The following is a 20,501-nucleotide window of genomic DNA, read 5'->3' as shown; positions in this document are numbered from 1 at the left end:
CCACATACTGTAAGGATCTTGGAAAAGTGTTGAGGATAGACGCCATGATTTTCTCCATGGTATTGAGACTGTTAGCTAGGCATTGAAATTAAATGAAAGGGGCCCAACTCTGACCCCTGCAGACTTATTAGCAGAGTCTGGCTATCTTCACAAGCTCGGTTAGTGACGCAGCATGTTGTACGCTAAAAGTGAACTAATAAACCAGCACTATTCACAGGTGCACAAAAGGTTTAACACATGCATGATGAAAGAAGGAAAAAGAAAATGATGGTCACATGATAACTACTTAAAGTATAAGACAGTCCCTTTTTTTTTGTTAAATGGAAGCACTTATACATGTAAACAAGACGTTATCCTCACTGCCCCTGGTGGTGAGGAGGGGTGAAATCAAACCTCTTTCTCTTCTCGTGAATCCTTTGGTATAGTTCCAATCAGATGAAGCGTTAAGTGCTTCTCTATGCCTAGAGAAATAAAGCAATATTGCACGAGGATGTGTGCCAGGAACCAGCAAGAAGGCCCACTAAAATTTTATGAAAACACAGCATGGTGTTGGAAAAGAAGTGAATTGTCTTGTGTGTGTGCTGTTTTGTCCTTTTAGTGGTATTTAGTATTCTAAATGTTGCTTGGTATCTTATGCCCTCTTCTCTTTTTAAGGCTTTTTTCCCCCCCTGCGCTTGTTTTTATATAACCATCCTAGATAATTATGCTACAATATAAATGACCTTGGCAGCTTTTTACAGTAATAAAGTAAAAGTAGTGTGCACACACACACACAGATCATAGGAAGCTCAGGGCCAGATTTGTACATCAGACGGTGCAGTGCCGCAGTGTAAATTGCAGCTTAAAACGCTGCCGCAAAATCCATTCACAGAGCATCTAAAATTAACGCTCGGTTTCCTTATGCCATGTGTGCAATGCTTAAACAAAGCCAGTTCATAATATACAAGTATATTTTTGGCACAGAATGTGGCCTAAGTGTCCCTTAAAATGGGTACCGGCAAAGCACGAGTACTGTACAAGCAGTTTTAATCTTGTCACAGGAGCGTGTGTGTATGTTTTTTTGCTTTTTAAGACATGTTTTATTAATTCTAATAATGTCTATATTTGTATTCTGGATTTATTATATTACTGGTGGTGAGCTATACAAGGCTTTCTGACTGATAAGATTCTTTATGAGTTCCTTCAATGACCTGCAGGATTTTTAAAAATGCATGAGCCTACAGTATGCATTAGCTGTCCTTCAATTACAGATGTACCGAGATTATATGTACAGTACGTAGTTTGTGTTTGTGTTTATACGCCTGTTTGTTCTCCCTAGAGCACAGTATACGTGATGAACTGGGAAAAAAAAAAAAACATTGTGTTTGTCTTTGGCTTTTATCTGGTACATTAGTGAAGATTTGTACTTGACGATTGACCTTGTTTTGATACTGATTTATGATTCTGTATTGGATTTGATGAATAACTGATGCTTAAATATATTAGTATTTTGTCCATTCCACTGATATTCAGAACTCTACTGAAGGTTTTCTAAGCGATTCAGCCTGCTGCACACAAACACCATTAAAGGTACCAGAACTTAGAATCTTGGAAACTTGGAATCATTGACTTGGAACCATTGTTGAAAAAAAAAAAAAAGGTAATAAACAGCTTGGAGAAAATAATGTCGAAGGAAGATCAATTAGCGGCAGAAGGATTACTGGCTTACGTCTGCTTCATTTTGGTCATTATAGCTTAAATTACCTGTGGGATTCTCTTGACTGGTTATGATTCTTACTCATGAGACAAGTCATCTGCTTGAATGTTTTTGGAAGCAAATAAAGGCCATTGTGTCTGATGATTAAGCCATCAGGTACTCTAGGTTATAGTCTTCCAGCCGGCGTACTCATCCTTCAAAACTATTTTCATACCAAGGGAATCTTCAATGCGGGTGTCATTGTTCGTCTCTGCAGGTGTTAGTTTTGTAGAATCAAAAAATGTACAGTATATAATTCTCGGAGATTTCCATGGTGCTGGGATCGGATGGCTTATTTCCGTGACTCTGAAAGATTTATTTCTGTTACAAAAAAAAAAAAGAAACATCAAGGTCGATAAAAATTGCAGACTTCGGGGACTCTCTTCTTCAAACTTGAAAATAGTCAAATATATCCCAATATAGGATTACAGTAAACCAAATACAAAATAATAAAACTTGCTTTATGTTAGATAATGATGCCTACTTTGATATATATAGATATATTGATATAGATATAGTACACTATATATATTACCGTTTGGGGTCACTTTCTAACTCCATGATCGTTCCTGATTTTTATTTCTTTCTACATTGTAAAGGAATGCTGAAGGCGTCTAAAAATGCATTAATCTCCTTTAAACAGTTGATATTGAGATGTTTCTGCTACTTCTGCTCTGTAAAGACTTCATAATGCCTCTAATCTGAGGTGCTGTTAATTGGCCATTTTTCAGGCTGATGACTCTAAATGAACTTCTCGTCTGGGGCAGAGGTAGGTTTTGGTCTCGCCCTCCTGGGACGGCCTTCATGAGAGCCAGTTTCATTTTGGTGCTTGACGGATTTTGCAGATGCACTTGACAATACTGTTCTTGCAAGAACTATTACAGAAAGGCTGACCTCTGTGTCTTAAAATAACAACTAACTTTTGTTTTTGTTGTTGTTACATAATTACCTGTGAACCCAAACTTTTAATAGGTAATGTATATACAGTATTATTATATATAGTTATGTTGCTATTCATGAGCATTTTTGAGCAGTTATTAGAGATTATATAGTTGATATTAACTTAAAGGTTTCTTTTTTTTTAAAGTCTAGATTTGGACGTTTGTACTGTAGTGTTATCTTTCCAATTCACTGCAGTGGATAAGAATTCAGCCGTAGGGACATTCCATGGATTTTCCCCAGCCATACCCCTACACATATATTATCACCTTTTCTTTATGAAAAATAAGAATAAGAAAATAAGAAATGCATGTAATGAGATTAAGAATTGTTTAGCACTCTGTTTGGTTAATAAATAGGTGATGTCCAGATTCACACTTATCTGCCTTTGGGCCTTTGGGCAGTTCATTTGAAGTACCTTTTTTTAAAATGAAAGTGACTGCTGTGGTCATGGGGTTGAATTACAATTTCTTTATTCTATTCTCAGTTAGGGCTCAGGCTAAATATAGCTCTCCAACACTCCATTACCCTCTCTTGTTATTATTGGATTTCTATCAGTCCCGATGGCCCTCGTACACACATTCTTGCTATGTAAACGCATGAATTATGCAAACTGATTGGTTGTGCTCTTAGGGAAAGGCCTGTTTTAGATTGGGTGATACAGCAGCTGTGTATTTGGATGAGGACTTATTGGTGTACATGAGGTTTCTCTTTTGTAGTTTAAGCAGGGCAAAGAAGCACTGTAATTTATTTATATTTTTGTGGAAGTGCTGCCATATTTGCAAACGAACCAGTCAGGCAGTTAATGAATTATGATGTACTGACTTACTCATGTACCAGAGACTCTGGACCATAACATCATGAGAAGAATAGGCTTTTAATAAGCATAGGCTTTTAGTTCATTCATTCATCTTCTATACTGCTTATCATGTACAGGGTCGTGAGGACATGGAGCCTATCCCTGGAGACTTTGGGCAGCAGGTGGGATAGACCATGGACAGGGTGCCAATCCATTGCATTACACACACACACACACACACATACACTACGGGCAATTTGGGAACGCCAGTTAGCCTTATCTGCATGTCTTTGGACTGTGGGAGGAAACCCACCATGCATTACCCGTCATATGTTTTTACTTTTCTGTTTTTCGTTTTCTTTTTTTTTTACTTTTATCCTATGTTTGAGCAGAACTTGATGTGGTCTTCTGCTATCGTAGTCCATCTACAGTACTAAATCCTTAAATACAGAGTCCTTAAAAATAATGCAGTGGGAACTTGTACAGCTTGGCAGGAATGCATTAGAACTCGGTAATGATGAAATCTCGTCTACTTTGACGTGGAGCTGCCATGGTTTTTTGGATATTTGCAGAAAAAGTGAACTGCATGGCGCAGATGGGAAAGATTTTAAGGTCTTCTGAATGAGTTGTCATTGGGATGTCACAGCGTTGTTTCTACATCATTGGAGTTCTCTCACAGTGACCTCTTCAGGCTTGTGCTCAGACCATTGTAGATCCATGCCATGTTGTAGAAGTTCATTTTATGTTCTTTTGGTGCTTCCAAAGTTTATGATGAACAGAGGTAAATAGATACTTTATTGCTCTCCAAGATAATTATATACATCCAATAGCAAGGATAGTAACACAATACACAGGTCAACTACAACAGTAGTTGTTGACCTACTGAGGTTGTTAAACCATACTTCAACTGAAGGGATTATCAGGAAAATTGAGAATAATATATAATATACAGCATAAGGGAGTGGTGGCTCAGGCAGCTAAGGCTTCAGATTGTTGGTTCGGGGGTTTGAGATGCCAGTTAGGAAAATGGAAGGGTTGTGTTAGGAAGGGCATCCGGCGTAAAACAATTCTTTGTATATCTATAATATACAGTAGATAGACGCATTGAGAACCTGACAGGGGCGTGTCTGGGACATAGTATGAACTTGATAAATGCATGTTTTTTTTATTTTGACCCCATTCCCCCTGGGTTTCTTCAATATTTTTAGGACGCAGTGAGAACTTCATGATCTTCATCAGAGTACGACGGAGTGAAAGGTTTGACATGTTTTGCATTTCAATGCTTTTCTGCTCACCGTGGCTGTAAAGAGTGATGGTTTAAGTTACCATAGATGTCCTATCAGCTCAGTCCTTGGGCTTTTTGCCCCGTTCCGTATAAGCTCTAGAGCTCTTTGTGAAATTCCGAGGAGATCAACAGTTGCTGAAATACTCGAACTACGCCATCTGGTACCAGTAAATATGCCATGGGCAAGGTCACTGGGATCACACATTTTCCTCATTCTGATGTTTGTTATCAATAGTAACTGAGGCTCTTAAGCTGTATCTGTGTGGTGTAATGCTTTTGCGCTGGTGCCATATGTCTGTTTTCTATAATTTAACCAAAGAAGTACAGATTTGTTTAATTTACATTGCACTCATTTAGCTTTTCCTGTAATAAACTGCATCGGGCATTTTGGTAGACCATTTCACATTTACATTTTATTACATTCACATGGAATAGTCAGCTTATCCAAAGTGCATTGTCCTTCCATGTTTCCAGTGTGCTTTTGAGAGCACTCCAGCTCCGAGTGCATTAGCAGCCTCTCTTCCGGTTGGCTCTACTCATAAAATGAGCATTAACATTTATTCTTAGAAATCCAGGAACACATCGGATTCTTAATGAAACCGAGTGACTCAGCTCAATTATGGTCCGAGCCAAGAGCAAAAGAGAAGCGGTAAAAAGTGAAAACTAAAATCCTGATGAAGCTTTTCTAAATTAGACCGCGTCACGACAACCGCATTCCGACTCGAACAAGACGACGTCTCCGAAAGTCTTTTGAAATTCCGAAATGCCCGATAAAACACGCTAATACTGATTAATCGCATTCTTTTTATTACTAACTCAAGCCTGTCATCTTGGTTCTGTCCTTCCAGAAGCTTTCAGAGACATTTTTTTTTATTTAACACAAGCCAAGCAAAGGGTGATTCATCCATTCTCTACTGTGTACGTATGTTATAATCCATCAGTACTCTAATAATGGCATACAGAGTTCACTGCTGCATTTTTCTATGCAGTTCATTCTTCTTTAAATATTTTCCTTTACATGCACAAAAAAGATGAAATATCGCAGATGTGAAGGGTTCTTTCAAAAGCAAAGATGGTCTTGGGCTAATTAGATTTCTTGAAAGATTTTACATCCTTGTACTGTTCATCCGTCTTTCAGACCTCTACCACGATTGGATTGCTCCACAATCCACAAATAAATCATTAGTAAACCAAACACACACATACACACAGAAATACAGTGCATGTTTTATGTTTTTAAGGCTTTTTATGATATGTTCCGTACAAAATATTTTTTTCCCACAGTGAAATTAAACGTGTTGAGCTACGTTAGCGCTAACGTAATTGATGACCTAGTTATCCTTTTATGAAAAACCACACCCAATCCCAAGTTGGTATGTTGGCTTCTAGGTTGGCTCCGCCCCCTTTTACAATGCATGGACTGTTATTAATTGGTTTAATGAGTATGCACATGATCTAGAATGTAAAGCGTCTGCTTTGGCCTTTATAGTCACCGGATTTCAACCCTGTTTACAACAACTGAGACATTCTGGACTAACTACTTCTAATTAGACACCGGACATTATATGGTCTGGAAGAGGAAAAAGCTTTTATTCCTTACTTGTGATGATCCAACACTTTACTTAGACACTTTAAGCAGACTGTTTAGTTTTTCTAGCTCAACCGCCTGTCTAATACCGTATAACTGTATAAACCAAAAGGTGATTTTTAGTTCCTGATCTTTTGAATTTCCCTCATCAGGATGGGTTTTACATGTTCACTTACAGTACAGTCAAAAGTCTGGACACACCTTCTAATTCAATGCTTTTTGTTTTTTCATTAATTTTTTTACATTCCAGAACTATACGGGATTTTTCCCAAACTATAAAATAAACACGTATGACGCTAGAAAATTGAGTAACATCATCATCAGTTGGTTATTTTATTTTAAGACACGAAGGCCAGCTGTTGTGGAATCGTTCTTGCAAGGACGGTGCTTTGTCAAGTGCGTTTGCAAAACCCGTCAAGCACCATGATGGAACTGTCTCTCAGGAAGACCTTCCCAGGAAAGCAAGACCAAAACTTACTGTACCTCTACTGCGAAGAAGAAGATCATTTAGAAATCACCAATTAACAACCAGAACCTCAGATTAGCGCCGTTATGAAGGATTTACTAGAGCATACGTAGCAGATACTGTACATCTCAAAATCAACTGTTCAAAGGAGATTATTGCATGTTTTAGACGCCTTCAGGATTGTTTATAATGCAGCAAGAGATAAAAATCAAAGTCAGAAGGTGCGTCCAAGCTTTTTCACTGATAGTGTAGAATAATCAAGATGGCTATAAATACTGTGGTCTCACATCTCCGGGTCGATTCCCATCTCGAGTGCGGAGCTCGCATGTTCTCCTCATGCTTGGTGGGTTTCCTCGTTGTGCTCCGGTTTCCTCCCACAATCCAAAAACATGCAGATTAGGTGTTTCCAAATTGCCTATAGTGTGTGTAAGTGTATGCGTGTGTGCCCTGTGATGGATTGGACCACTAGGCTCCAGAACCCTATACAGAAAAAGCAGTATAAAGAATAAGCAGAGAAAAGTGATATAAAGTGAAGGATTGAGTGTGTACTGCTACTGTGTATATATATATATATAAGGGTTGAGAGGTAAGGTTTCTGCAATCCTGAGCTGCTCTTCACCTTATCTTCTAAACGAGTGTATTCAGTTTGCATGTGAAATAAGAATTACCTCCAACAACCTCAAGTTATTTTTTTTCTCGCTTAAAATCTTGGCTAGAGTATACCATGCAGGAAGAACAGCTTAAAAATGTAAAAGCTTTGGCTGGAAGCTTTTCTTATATCCATCCTCTCATTTCCTTGCCTGGATTCATAACAGCGACTGTGTCCCGGCGGAGTCTGACACAGAAAAATTCTGAAATGAAATATTGCCCTTGATTGGTTCAACTAAGGGAGGGAAAGAAGAAGAAGAACATCATTCAGGGAGAATGGCGTGAATATCTAAGAATCTCTCTCCTTTTTCTCTCTTTCTCTGTTTGAAGACACAGCACAGTAGGATGATGCCGTGATCTGGGGCCCGTTAATTATGAAGTGTGGTTACCCATCACTTTAACTGCACCCTAACTGCAGATTAAGGCGTTATGGCTGCCATTATGCTGCCGCAGTTTATAACTCTGTTAAACAGGATTTAGCACCTGTGCTGGGACGCTCTCCCTCCCTGCTCCGCCTTGCTTATTCTCACCTTGGAAGAAAGAGAAAGAGAGAGAGAGAGAGAGATGAAAAAAATTAAATGCAGAATAACCTTAGTTTTTATGTTTAAAGAGGAAAGATGTTTTCTGTCCATTTCCTCGGGAAACACACTCACGTTTTATTAAAAGAAAGGACATGATCAATCACTACATTACGGTATTTATGCTGCCATGGTTCACCTGTCCTACTTTATACTGTGTCTCAAACGGACTAATGGACTCTACTAAAGTTTTTTCAAAAATGTCGTAAAACAAAAGAAACAAAATAAAACTCGATGAGCGAATCAGATGAATTTTTTCCCCCACAATTGTTAGCATGAACAGAGATCAGTCAAGCGAAGAACGAGACAATGAGGCTTGAATTATAAAGCAGTGCCTGATGAATAGGATGGTGAGAGCTATCATGTCCTATTATGAACTTACTTAGGTCATAAATGGAGAGGTAAACTCAGGGTCCTTACAATAAATACTTAACCCTTTAATATTCTGCTCAACTTTTTGGTAAAGCATGTTTTGATTCACAAGTTGACTTTAACCTGATTGAGTCATCCCTACCATTTGGTTGATGTATGCTATGGCTAAATATATATATATATATTAGATGTTACTGTCTTTAAATAGCACGCCATTTTTATTGCTTTGTAGCATACCATAAGAAATAAAGTGGATCTTTATGTCCAAAAATATCATTTATGATGCAAAAAGTTTATTTGTTTGTTCTTTGTTTTGTTTTGCTTGTATGTGTAAATATGGATACTTTTACCATAAAGCAACATCTCAACCATTTGGAAGAGGCCTCTGTTGGGGTCAGTAAAAAAAAAAAAAAGAAAGAAGAAAAAAAAAAGCACTGTTTTCATTGCCTTATAGGAATAAAAATTGGAAAAAGATTTTTTATCCATTGTCTTTTTTTTATTAATGATGATGTTACACTTTTCTCTCTACACATACTTTATTTGAAACATTGCATGTGATGAAGATGAAGAAAACATGTTCCGTTCAGAACTATACAATAAAAAATGACAATGCAAAAGGAATTGCCAAATGACAAATTTCACAAATACTAACCCCATTTAAATTTTTTATTTTTTTACAGATTTCATCAAGTGACATCAGTCCTACTGTAGTCACGCCATCTGACTGATGTATTGCATAAGCGAAAGCATGAAGCCCAGCCCCACCTCTGGGCTTACTGAGCACATTCTAAACCATTTAACCCAATGGATTTGCTGAGGCAGGGACTTTGGTGCATCAGGTCTGCTGAGATCCGACACCACCTTCCTCACCCCTCTTCCTCGGCCCATTCAACTTTTGTGGAATGAAGGCAGCCAGCAGGTCTTGCAGCACTTCTTCCGTAATCCAAATGAGGCGTTACAGGACAGGGGTGTATCCCTTGCTGTTCCCCACTGTGATCAACTCGCTTCCTTTGCCGTCTCCGACGCAAAGTTTTAACCCCCCCAGCAGCGCGGGAACGCCGTCACCTGTGGGTGAGTCTCTTAAATCTGTCTGCTCATTTTAGCCAACGCGGTCAATCTCACACGGTATGAAATGAATGGACGGAAGCAATTATATTGGGTTCTGCAATAAAATGATGTGCATGCTAGCCACTTGACCTGACCTTAAATATCTGATAATATGTGCTAAATTTAATGATCAGGGTATAGGAGAGACAGGAGTGTCTTCTCTAGCAAATGCAATTGGATGGCATATTGCCGCAGTGATACACCAACAGTTTTTACCACTTTGGTCTCTTTCTCAGTTCTGGTTTAGAGCTTGGATTACCCGAACCCGATCTTACAACAAGTGCACTAATCTCTCATGTGGTAGGGAAGCTACGAACCGCCAGACTCGCTAAATTTAGGAGGAAATCTTCCCTCTTGCTGATTAGCACCGAAACCCAGCTTTAGACTTTTATACAGCAGGCACCCGCTGAGAGTTTTGAAATAAAACAGAATGAGAACGAGTGAGAGAGGAAATACACGTCTAGCCAGGCAGATTTTAAAAAATAAATATATATATATATATCTAGTGATGACTCAGTCAGTTTTTGTTTTGCCCCATGATATTCTAAGCCATGTGCTCCTCCTGAAACACATTTTCCCTTATCGCAGTGGAAGTGTCCAAATCCTGCTTTCAGAATGGAAACACTTTCTTTCTGAAAGGAGGAGGGAAAAGTAGGACGGAGAGAGAGAGACTCAGAAACCATATGCCAGTCCTCTGTGTGTAAATTAAACTATTTGTGCTGCAATTTTTTTGCAGTTTGGTTAACAGAGGATTTTTTTTTTCCCTTTTTAATCCAGGTACAGTGTATCAGATTTATGATAATATCCTTTTCCATCATTATCAAAAAGAAAAGAAAAAAAAAAACCTCCAGCTCCATATAAGCAGTGAATAAACATCATAACTAAATCTTGTTGCTGAATCGCAGCTTCAGGCTCCCTGGTTTGATCCCGAGCTCAGGTTATTGTCTATGCAGAGATTATCATGCTCTCCCGGTGTCCCAGGAGGTTTTCTCCCATTTTCCTCCCACCTCATAGAAGGATTTGCTGTGCTAAATTGCCCCAAGGTGTGAACGAGTGTGTGAATGCGTGTATCCACGTTGCCCTATGATTGACTGCCCTCCCATCCAGGGTGTAATCCAACCTTATACACTCAATGATCCTGGGATATGCTCCGGATCCAGCACATCCCCGGCTAGGATCAAGCAATTACTGATGATGAAGGAGTGAATGATTTAAAGCTCATGCACTCCAGAAATAACACAGTAAATTAGCTTCAATCGAAACAGCAGTGTTAGTCATTTTTAGTTTTTAGTTTTCTTCTAATTTGGCTTAATTTGTATTCTGATTTAACTTATAATAATGATTACCTGGCATTGACCCTATGTAAAATAACATTTTTGTTACACGTTGATCATTATATACTTGGTGACATCATCAAAGAATACATCAAAGCATACATCAAAGATGCCGCATACATCAAACAAAACATACATCAAAGCACGCAACAAAAAAAAATCTATGCAAGAAAAAAAAATGTAGATAACGAAACCGTTCGATGTGTTTATACGAAAGGTGGAATAAGAGAAGAAGAGGTTGCTGTTGATGCTAAACGAAGCAGAAGCATGAAACCACAGCAACATTAGACAAGATGGAAACAAGCAGTCATCTCATTTTCCCCCCAGTTTGCTCTTGCTAATTCCCACCTGCTAGCTAAAGCTGAGTTTGTGAAAGTTATAATGACGTTATTTCCAACATTTAGACGTTTAACATGTAACATGGGAAAAAATGTGGGTGTCTCTATGAAAACATGTCCTACTTTTTGCTCAGACTTTGAGTTTCTCAGTGTGACTTCAGTCAGACTTTTACAATTACAGGCTTAATGTGTTGTATAATAAACTATAAATATGCATGCAATTTTTTTTTACATTTTTGGACTGAAAATGCATTACAGCAATAAAAGTGCTTTGTTTTATATTAGATAGCGTTAGCAACAGGTCATGCAATTTCAGCAAGGAATAGAAACGGTTAAGGAGCGTCTCGAAAGTGCATGATCTGGGCAAATGTGTAAGATTCTACAAAGATTAAAATTATCCAACGTATTGGAGCAATACATATTTACATACATATTTATTCATTTTTATAGAATAAATATTAATAATAATTATGAATGATATAGATTTGTAAATGAGTGTTTACACATATAAACTTATTGTTCTTAATAAAACTCAGGAGCAGTTTAATGAACTAAAGCAAGCTGCTAGGAAAAAGGGTTTATTGCTATATATATTTTTTCTGTTAATTAAAATAAAACTAAACTAACTTTATGATTTAAACAATTTTTGACTAATTTTATTTTATTATTATTATTTTTTTTTACAAAAACACAGCTTGGTTTTTAAAAAGAACCTGACAACAATGAGTTCTACACTGTACAATATTTCCATTTATTCTTAAATAAATCTGTTAATAGCTGTCCTCTCTAGCGCACAGTTAAGTAGCTTTAAATATAAAAAGATTAAATTAATTAAATTATCGATGGCCAAATGAAGTCTATGCCTGAAGCATTGGAACCTAGTCCAGTGATTAAGCGCCATCGTTTTGACGATGTTCGTGCCGTTGTGACCATGCTCACAGAGGTCCCATGCAGCCAGGGCCTCTCTCAAACCCGCGGCTATGTTCTCTCCGGTGTGACGATGTTTGCAGGCAACGGCTTTTCAGTTCAGAAAGTTATTTCAAGTTGAACCTTGCACTTATATTGCGACTTGAGAGAAGTAGTTTCGTGAGGGCAACTGGTATCTCCTGTCCAGTGTGCGAATCATTTTCTGAAATCCCTCCTTGTTTAAAGTGTATGCCCATCATCATCTCTTTTGCCAAGCAGTGCGTAATGTAGTCTGTGATTTCTTTATATCTTTGCGACGTCTTTTCATATGGCGCGAGACTTGCAAACACATCTGTAATAATGTGTTGTTTTGTTCTGCTCACACTGGGCTGTGCTTTGTTTTGTTCGGTCTCTTTACTACTTTTACCGCCATGCATTCATCATACTTTTCTTTGTGTTGCTTCAGGTGCTGATTTGAATTTGTCGTGTTGCCACGTGATTTTGCAAGGTACCTCTTCCGCTCAGTGTCCGATATCCTGAAACCAAATAATCGCCAAATAACAGATGTAGCATTTATTCAGGGCACAAGTTCAGTTTCGGTCTGTTCTGTATCCATTTTCTCCCGTCTCCACACTGCGCTGCGGAAAGTCACATGACCACAAGCGCACGCGCTACACGAATCAGCGATTTTTTATTTTTGGCATAAAAAACGGCTCGTACAGCTCTTAGAATGAATGTCTTGTTACGTCCAAGAATGCTTTTGTTTATTTAATATAATCGCATAATAATTTTTTTTTTTTTTCGCAAATAATTTTTGTGGTTATTACTTGGTTCATCAAAAGCATCATAACTCTTTTCTATTACATGATCATTTTCAACCGGGAAGGAGGGTGAGGAGTACATGTGCTAGAAGCGAACCTACAGTAAAACATGTCTCTGAAGTTCTGCGTCACATAGAACCATGACACACTCGGAGGAAAGCGATATCTCCCAGACACATTTGATTATCTGCGCTGTGATTGTAAGAAGGAAAAAAGTGAAAACCTTCCTTCCCATTCGGAGAGCATGCACAGTTTTGCTGTCTTGACGCCTGGCAGTGGATGGCTGTGGGATGGCATCATGGGATTTGAACTGGCAGGCTTACAAAGACTCCGATGTTCACTCTGATCTGGAGAGTCACCCTTTGGAGTGTGCAGGTCAGTTAAGGGGAAGTAATAATGTGGCCTACAATCAGTGGTCATTTTGACAGACTCTCTTATCCAGACTGACTTACAGAAGCGCTTTGTGGTCAATCGTTATGCTAATACTGTACAAGTAGATCTGGGACTATGAATACTTAAAGCTAAAGCCCTCTCAAGATGGCATTTGTACAGCAACTAACAACACCACAAGTCAAGTTTCTTTTGAAATGATTGTTCTTTTAAGCACTCGATGAAGACCTCTTCACTGCAACACAGGGGGGTCAAAACTTTAAAGTATTTTTCCCACTGAGTCGGGAGGATGTCAGGACAGAGAGGAGTCGTGCTGCATGTCTTTCTCATACCTTGAGGGATTGTGGGTCAAGTTAAGCCATGCTTTTTGGGTTATTTGACTTTTATTTAACAGTCAGGCCAGTGAAGCACACCCTGAACTTAACACAAAGCGATAGAGAGACAGGAGAGACTTTTCACTGTCACATTTTTATCCCACCTCAGGGATAGGCAGGGATTAAAGTATTTCCTAATTTAACACCAGGCATGTGAAGCCGGACTCTTGGCGCTCAGTCTGATTTTCAGCGTTCCTCCAGGTGAATCCCAATAGCCTTCGTGGGTTGTCCCCAGAGAAGCCCAGGCTACTGCAACCTGCCCAGTTATTCTGTGTAACGAGAAAAGTTGTGGCTGTCAAAGTTAAATATGCACGCACAGACATTTTTGCTGGCGCGTTGTGCAGTATACAGTACGTAGGCATATTCTCGTATAGGAAGTTGACGCAACCCTCCCACGTCACTGTTAAATCATATATCTATAGGAGAAGACGAGACGCTAAATAATAGATATGGGAGATTCAGTTACATATCACGATTGATTTGTGTGGCAATTCATAGACTGGCACCCTGACTCCAAAATGTTTTTTTCTTTCTTTCTTATTTAAATGTATTTTTTCTGTATTTAGATATGTTTGTAGCATGCATTAGAAAAAGTCCCTGGCGTACAGTACACTACAGTAGGTTATGGGAAAATATTCGTTTAATAAAATTCACTTTTATCCTCACTCATATATTTTTTTAATTAAATCTGGTACAGTATCGTGATGTGATATTCTTTTCTCCGGAAAAGCTACTTAAAATTTTAGCTATTTATCGCCATCTTTAAAAACGTGCTCCGTTAGAAAAACATGTTTTCGATGGTTAACATTTTCGCACAAAAATGCACGGCCAACGTTACGCAAAGACTTCCTCGGATACGTACAACAGACTGGTGCCGCCAAACAAGAGCGCGTCAACGTACTACTACTACTCTACATGGCCACTGCGAAGAGACTTTCTGTCTGCGCTGTATTGTAATGTTGCCATTCCTCCATAATCCTGCAGGTGGCGTGGTCTAAACTCTTCGCAAAGCTCAACATCCTTTGTGAAAGAAGCTAATTATTTTATAATTTCATATAGAATCTGAAAATAAGATAAATATTGAATCAGGATATTTATAAAATCGTGATACGGAATCGCAATACGAATCAAATCAACATCTAAACAACATGATAATATTGTATCGCGTGGTTCCTGGTGACCTCCTTACTTAATAAATAATGCATTATTTAAAAAAGAAATTAAAATTCAGTGTATTTATGCAAACCCAGCAGGAAACCTGCCGTTGTATGACATTTTCAGTACAAAGCGTATGCGTACTACTCGTATTTCAAGACCCCTTTAAAATTGATTAATGAATGTTAATAAAAAAAATGTTGGATGTGGCATATGGGTGTGAACAAATTACAGAAGTAGCTCACGTGTATGGTATAAAAAATAGACCCTGCAGTGCACCAGATACCAATGGTTACAATTATATACAATATTTTTTTGTGTGTAGGCGAATTTATTAGATGTCTAAAGTTGAGTATATTGTACAGTCTGTGTGTGTGTGTGTGTGTGTGTGTGTGTGTGTGTGTGTTTGTGGGAGAAGGGGGGGTGTTGCAAGAGAAATGAGTCAGCCAAACTGATTTCAATGAATCAGTCCAGGAGCTTGATGATGGAAAATGTCTGTCCTGTAAAGCTGTCCTGACGGGGAATATTAATTATTAATTAAACATAAAACGTTAAATCATTATTCATTAAACATTAATCGAGATCAGCTCACCCCACTGCTTTATTCTATTATATAGATAGATTATACACATTGTACTGTATATTCGTGTCAAAGGTGTATAAGACTCATATTGTCGGACTTACGAACAAATCCGATTACGAACAGTCCCCCGAAACTGAACTTGTACGTAAGTCGGGGACTACCTGTAGTTGTATTGACATTACAACGTAGTCCATGCAAAAAGGTAGCAACTTTAGATCATAACACTGCCTCCAGAGGCTTCTACAATGGCGAGTTGGCATTATGGGTGTGACATAACAATTAAACATAGCTGTGATTTATACCATGTTTTTTTTACTATGCATCTTTACTAAGTGTTTAAAAGATCTCTATTCCACTAAGTTGAAGGATCATCACTGTAATTCCAGACATCGATAATATGTTGGAAAGTCCTTAACCCAATTTCAGTCGTTTCAAATCTCCTTGGTTGTTTTCTTTGCTTGATGCAGCACAATAATTTGACCCTTCTGAAATGGTGACTTTTTTATCCAGAAGGCAGTGTACAGTATGTATACAACAAGCATATTTCTTCTTCCTTACATGACAGCTCATGTACCCTCAATTATTACCATATAAAAGACAATGCATGAACGAATTTTGTGATTTTCATACACGGGTAACAGAATACAGAAAAGTCTCAAAAATTAAAATATGTTCCCTGCTTGGGTTTGGAACGCGTCCCTTTTTTTCTGTGGCTGCCAGGTGAGTTTAGGGAGAGGGGAGCTGAGGCAGGTACGTCTAAATCAGGTGGATGTCAGACAAACCTGTCAACATGTCAAAACCAAGCTTCCTCCAGGCTCCCTCACTCACCGTTGGCTATTTTTCATCTCTCCGTAATGTCCATCAAGGGAAGACGAAGGGGGTGGGCTGGTCTGCATGTACCTGCGGATTATGACCCCCAGATGACCTCTGATTGACCAAGCCGAATCTTCTCGCTGAAGACCACTGAGCTGTCAGAATCCTGCAGACTCTCACTGCCTGACTGCTGGAAACTCACCGCTGCTTATTGATACTTCCCTGCTAAGAAAATGTGTGTGCGTGCGTGTATATGAAAAAGAGAGTTTTAAAGAGTATAAATGGGTCCAAGTAGCTAAAAGGTACAGATTACCTGCTGCATGCATACATTTTTTAAAATCGTGAGACTTGATGTTGCATTATTAAATATAAATTATAATACGCAGTATTACCAAAGATACTTCAGTTGTTCTAGTAAGAAATTTGTACGCCATGATCATAAACACACATGCAAACTTGAGTGTTTGGTTACATTTCCAGTCTTGCATTGTTTAATCAGCAGAATTTGTTTTCAGGAATTCTTTTGGCAAAACAGTTGCAATACGATTACTGAAGAACAGTCACTACCCTCGGCCACACAAAAATGCTTTACGCGCACAAACGTAGTCACAATGTTATAGTAAACAGTACACAGGCGGACATGGATGCTGACTATACGAGTGACACTTTCACAGAGACTGGGCATGGGAGACGATTACCCACAATCCCACAGCAAGAGAGAGAAAGAAGAACCATTGGCTCAGTTGTGATCACGTGATGCTCGGCAGACAAAGTAGATGCATACTACTTGTATTTCAAGACCTTGTTAAATTTCTTTCTTTTATGTTGCTTGTCTTGCAAAATACTCACAGACCAAGTTACTCACAAATTCAGTGATCATCACCAGTTCTTTTAACAATGCTTAGTAGCAGATATTACAATTAAAATTAAAACATATGCATCTGTATTTTTAGGCCTATATCTGAGTATAATAACAGCTGAGAGGTAGACTGTATGTTGGAAATCCCAGTATCTTTGTTTTAGATGGATCGATAGATGGGTGGATGAAGGGTTAAATAGACGGATAGAGAGATAGATGGATGTTTCAATGGATGGATGATTTAGATTGATTGAGAAATGGATGGATAAATTGGTAGATGAATTGATGCATGGAAGCTTAAATAGATGTATGGTTGGATGGAATGATGAATGAATGAATACATTGATAAGTTGATGCATGGAATGATGGATTGATGGATACATGCATTATGTATGGATGTTGGATTAAACTGATAGATGTCTTGATGGACTTGATGCATGGAAGGATGGATTGATGGATGCATTTGGGATGGATGCTTGGCTGGATTGATGGATAAATGTATACATAATTTGATGCATGGAAGAATCGATTGATGAATACATGGATGGCAAATCTATGGATGATAGATAGATGATTGACTGGATCCAAGGAAGGTCAGATGGATGGATGGAATTTATCCCCCAGAAGTAAATTTGTGTAATCTGGAATGCGGTTTTATTTACTCTGTATGTGAGTGTTTGTGTTTGTGCTTGTATTATAGCACTGCGTAATTAGCTTGAGTGTGAGTTATACAGCAGAATCAGAACTCATAATCTGCCTCCATCCATAGGAAGCTCTGTTTTTCATTTGCCATTAATAGAGTTCGTCTGGAGCTAAAGTGAAAGACGCAAGCAGAGGAACTTTACTCTCTCCATCTTCATTCTGTCCACATACTCACTAACACTCATTTCCTGGTGTGTGTGTGTGTGCGCGCGCTTTTTTGGGTGTACTTTACTTTTACCTTTAATTTCATACGTACTGTATAATCATGTTTATGTACAGAGCGATCAGAAAAGCTGTGAATGTGGAAAGTCAAACAGACTACGTATCATCTGCTATACAGTACATCCCCCTATATAGTATACTGTATATACCTAAGGACTTCGGTAAAATCCTTCGTGGTATTTTCTTCTTTTCTTTGCTGCTCTTTCATGGGCATCTCGTGACCAGCTTCATGCTCGCTGTATCTTAGCATGTACCATGCATTGCTCTGCATTATGTATTGCTGTATTGGAGATTTCATCACAAGCAAAGTCACCTGTGACTTCTCCTTCTCAGAACATGAATAATGAATTTCGATCTCGTTAGAATTTGCACGAGGTGCCTGAATTAAAAATCGATGCACGCTCTTTTCACTGCAAATGAACGTGAGTGGGGCACCGCTTTCTCAGGATGGAGACGTCAGTGTGGAAGCAGACTCTCAAACAGAGACACAGCCATCAGTCAATTCTTCAGTGCTCTCTAGTCATTGAACTCCAGTCATTACTGCACCACTTCACTCCATTCCCTTAAAATTGTTGCATATTTAGTTCTTTTCTTTTTTTCTTTTTGAGATGGAGGGCTTTCCACCACACTCCAGAAGAAGAATAGCCAAGATACCCCTTGCTTGCAGACAGAGTTCCGCTTTTATGGGACGATAATCCAAAATAGGACAGTGTCAAGTGGTCTGACATGGAAAAAAAAGTATTAGCACCCCAAAGTTGATTAGTTTTTCCATAACAGTACTTTTATTTCTCTTAAATTCCCCTTTTATTCCACTTATACTACAGAAATCTAACAACCGATACCATTTTATTTATTACAAAATAGCATGTAATGTATAAAAACTCCAACCAAAATAAATAAATTCGTTAAATAATAATAAAAAATAAAATGTGTTCATGTATGCAATGTGTTCAGTTCACAATGTGAACATGATCCCTCATGCTCCCAATCCCAGTTTCAGCTTCAGTCCAGGAATATGGGTGTGTACGACTGTAATAATCTGGTCATTATGTACATTCAGGTCGTCAGCTGATTTAATATTATTGCCGAATATCGTCGCTGAGTCTAGACCTGAACAACTGAAGCAACCCAGATCATACCACTGCCTCCAGAGGCTTGTATAGTGGGCACTATGCATGATGGGTGCATCACTGAATGCGCTTCCCTCATAACCCTGATGCACTCATCCATCTATCCATCTATTATAGCTATTTGTAGCTCAACTACGGACAATTGAGGCCAATGATGACCATTGTATTTATTCCCATCTTGTACAACCGTGGTAGGACCTCCGGTCAACATTATGGTCCATTTGGGAATACCAGTTAGCCTAATTTGCATGTCTTTGGGCTGTCGGAAGAAACCGGAGAACCCTGATGCACCCATCACTCTGGAATAGGGTTCCATTGCTCCAAAGTCCAATCTTGAAGCTTATTTCCCTTATTGGTCTCCCTATTTCTACTGTCCATTTTTTATGATATGAACTCTACCAAGTGTTTAAGTGATCTTTATTTATGTTTTCTTCTGACTCCCTTTGTTCTTTGAAGTTGAACGTTCAGCACTATCCTCTCACTTCAGATTTTAATAGGTCATTAGTCAGTTCTTAACACCATTTCTAGTCATTCCCAGCATTCTGCTTAGTGCTTTTCTTTGCTTGGTGCAGGGCAATAAATTGATAAGACATTGACCAAGTAGTATAGATTAAAAACCAGACTAAAGTCACTTTAGACTGGTACGGTGAACATAGCCTTAGTGTCAGCTAGATGCACTGGCCAAAAAAAGAAGAATAGTGCATAGTGTACTGTATTGGTACCTGTATTCTTATCCATTTAAGAATACAGTACAGGTATTGTATCCTCCGCTCCCTGCACTGGCTTCCTGTAGCTGCCTGCATCAAATTCAAAACACTGATGCTTGCCTACAAAGCTAAAAATGGCCCAGCACCCACTTACCTCTCTGCGCTAATTACACCATGCACTGCACCACGTTCCCTCCGATCCTCCAGCACTGCTCGCCTCATCCCACCATCTCTCAGGGATGTGGGCCAGGGGTAGCTCAGTGGTTAAGGCATTGGGGTATACGGTTCGGAAGATCCCAGGTTCAAACCCCACAACAACCAAGTTGCCACTGTTGGGCCCTTGAGCAAGGCCCTTAACCCTCAACTGCTCAGATGTGTAATGAGATAAAAATGTGAGTCGCTCTGGATAAGAGCGTCTGCCAAATGCCTAAATGTAATGTAAATCGAGGGCGGCATTCATCCAGGCTCTTTTCTGTTCTGGCACCTAGATGGTGGAATGAACTTCCTCTAGATGTCCGTACAGCAGAGACTTTGACTATCTTTAAACGACGACTCAAGACGCATCTGTTTCTCCAGTACTTGGACTTACCCCCCAAAAAACAAAAAATCTTCTCAGTTGTGTTGGACTAATGGCATTTAATTATTAACCT

General features: G+C 38.8%; 1 protein-coding gene across 2 annotated transcripts in view; it reads left to right on the top strand.

Annotated features, from left to right (window-relative positions):
• The first annotated feature begins 9,185 nt into the window (after nt 1-9,185).
• LOC128515813 (retinoic acid receptor beta-like) overlaps nt 9,186-20,501 on the top strand; it is a 96,738-nt gene continuing 85,422 nt past the window's right edge. For both annotated transcript variants that reach the window (XM_053490010.1, XM_053490008.1), the window contains exon 1: nt 9,186-9,481. In XM_053490010.1, the coding sequence (XP_053345985.1) occupies nt 9,313-9,481 (169 nt within the window). In that variant the 5' untranslated portion in view covers nt 9,186-9,312. The remainder of the gene's footprint in view (nt 9,482-20,501) is intronic.

Source organism: Clarias gariepinus, chromosome 28 (genome assembly GCF_024256425.1).
Source record: "Clarias gariepinus isolate MV-2021 ecotype Netherlands chromosome 28, CGAR_prim_01v2, whole genome shotgun sequence".
Classification (NCBI taxonomy): domain Eukaryota; kingdom Metazoa; phylum Chordata; class Actinopteri; order Siluriformes; family Clariidae; genus Clarias; species Clarias gariepinus.
The sequence above is the reverse complement of the archived record's forward strand: the minus strand, read 5'-3'. Positions and strand labels throughout refer to the sequence as shown.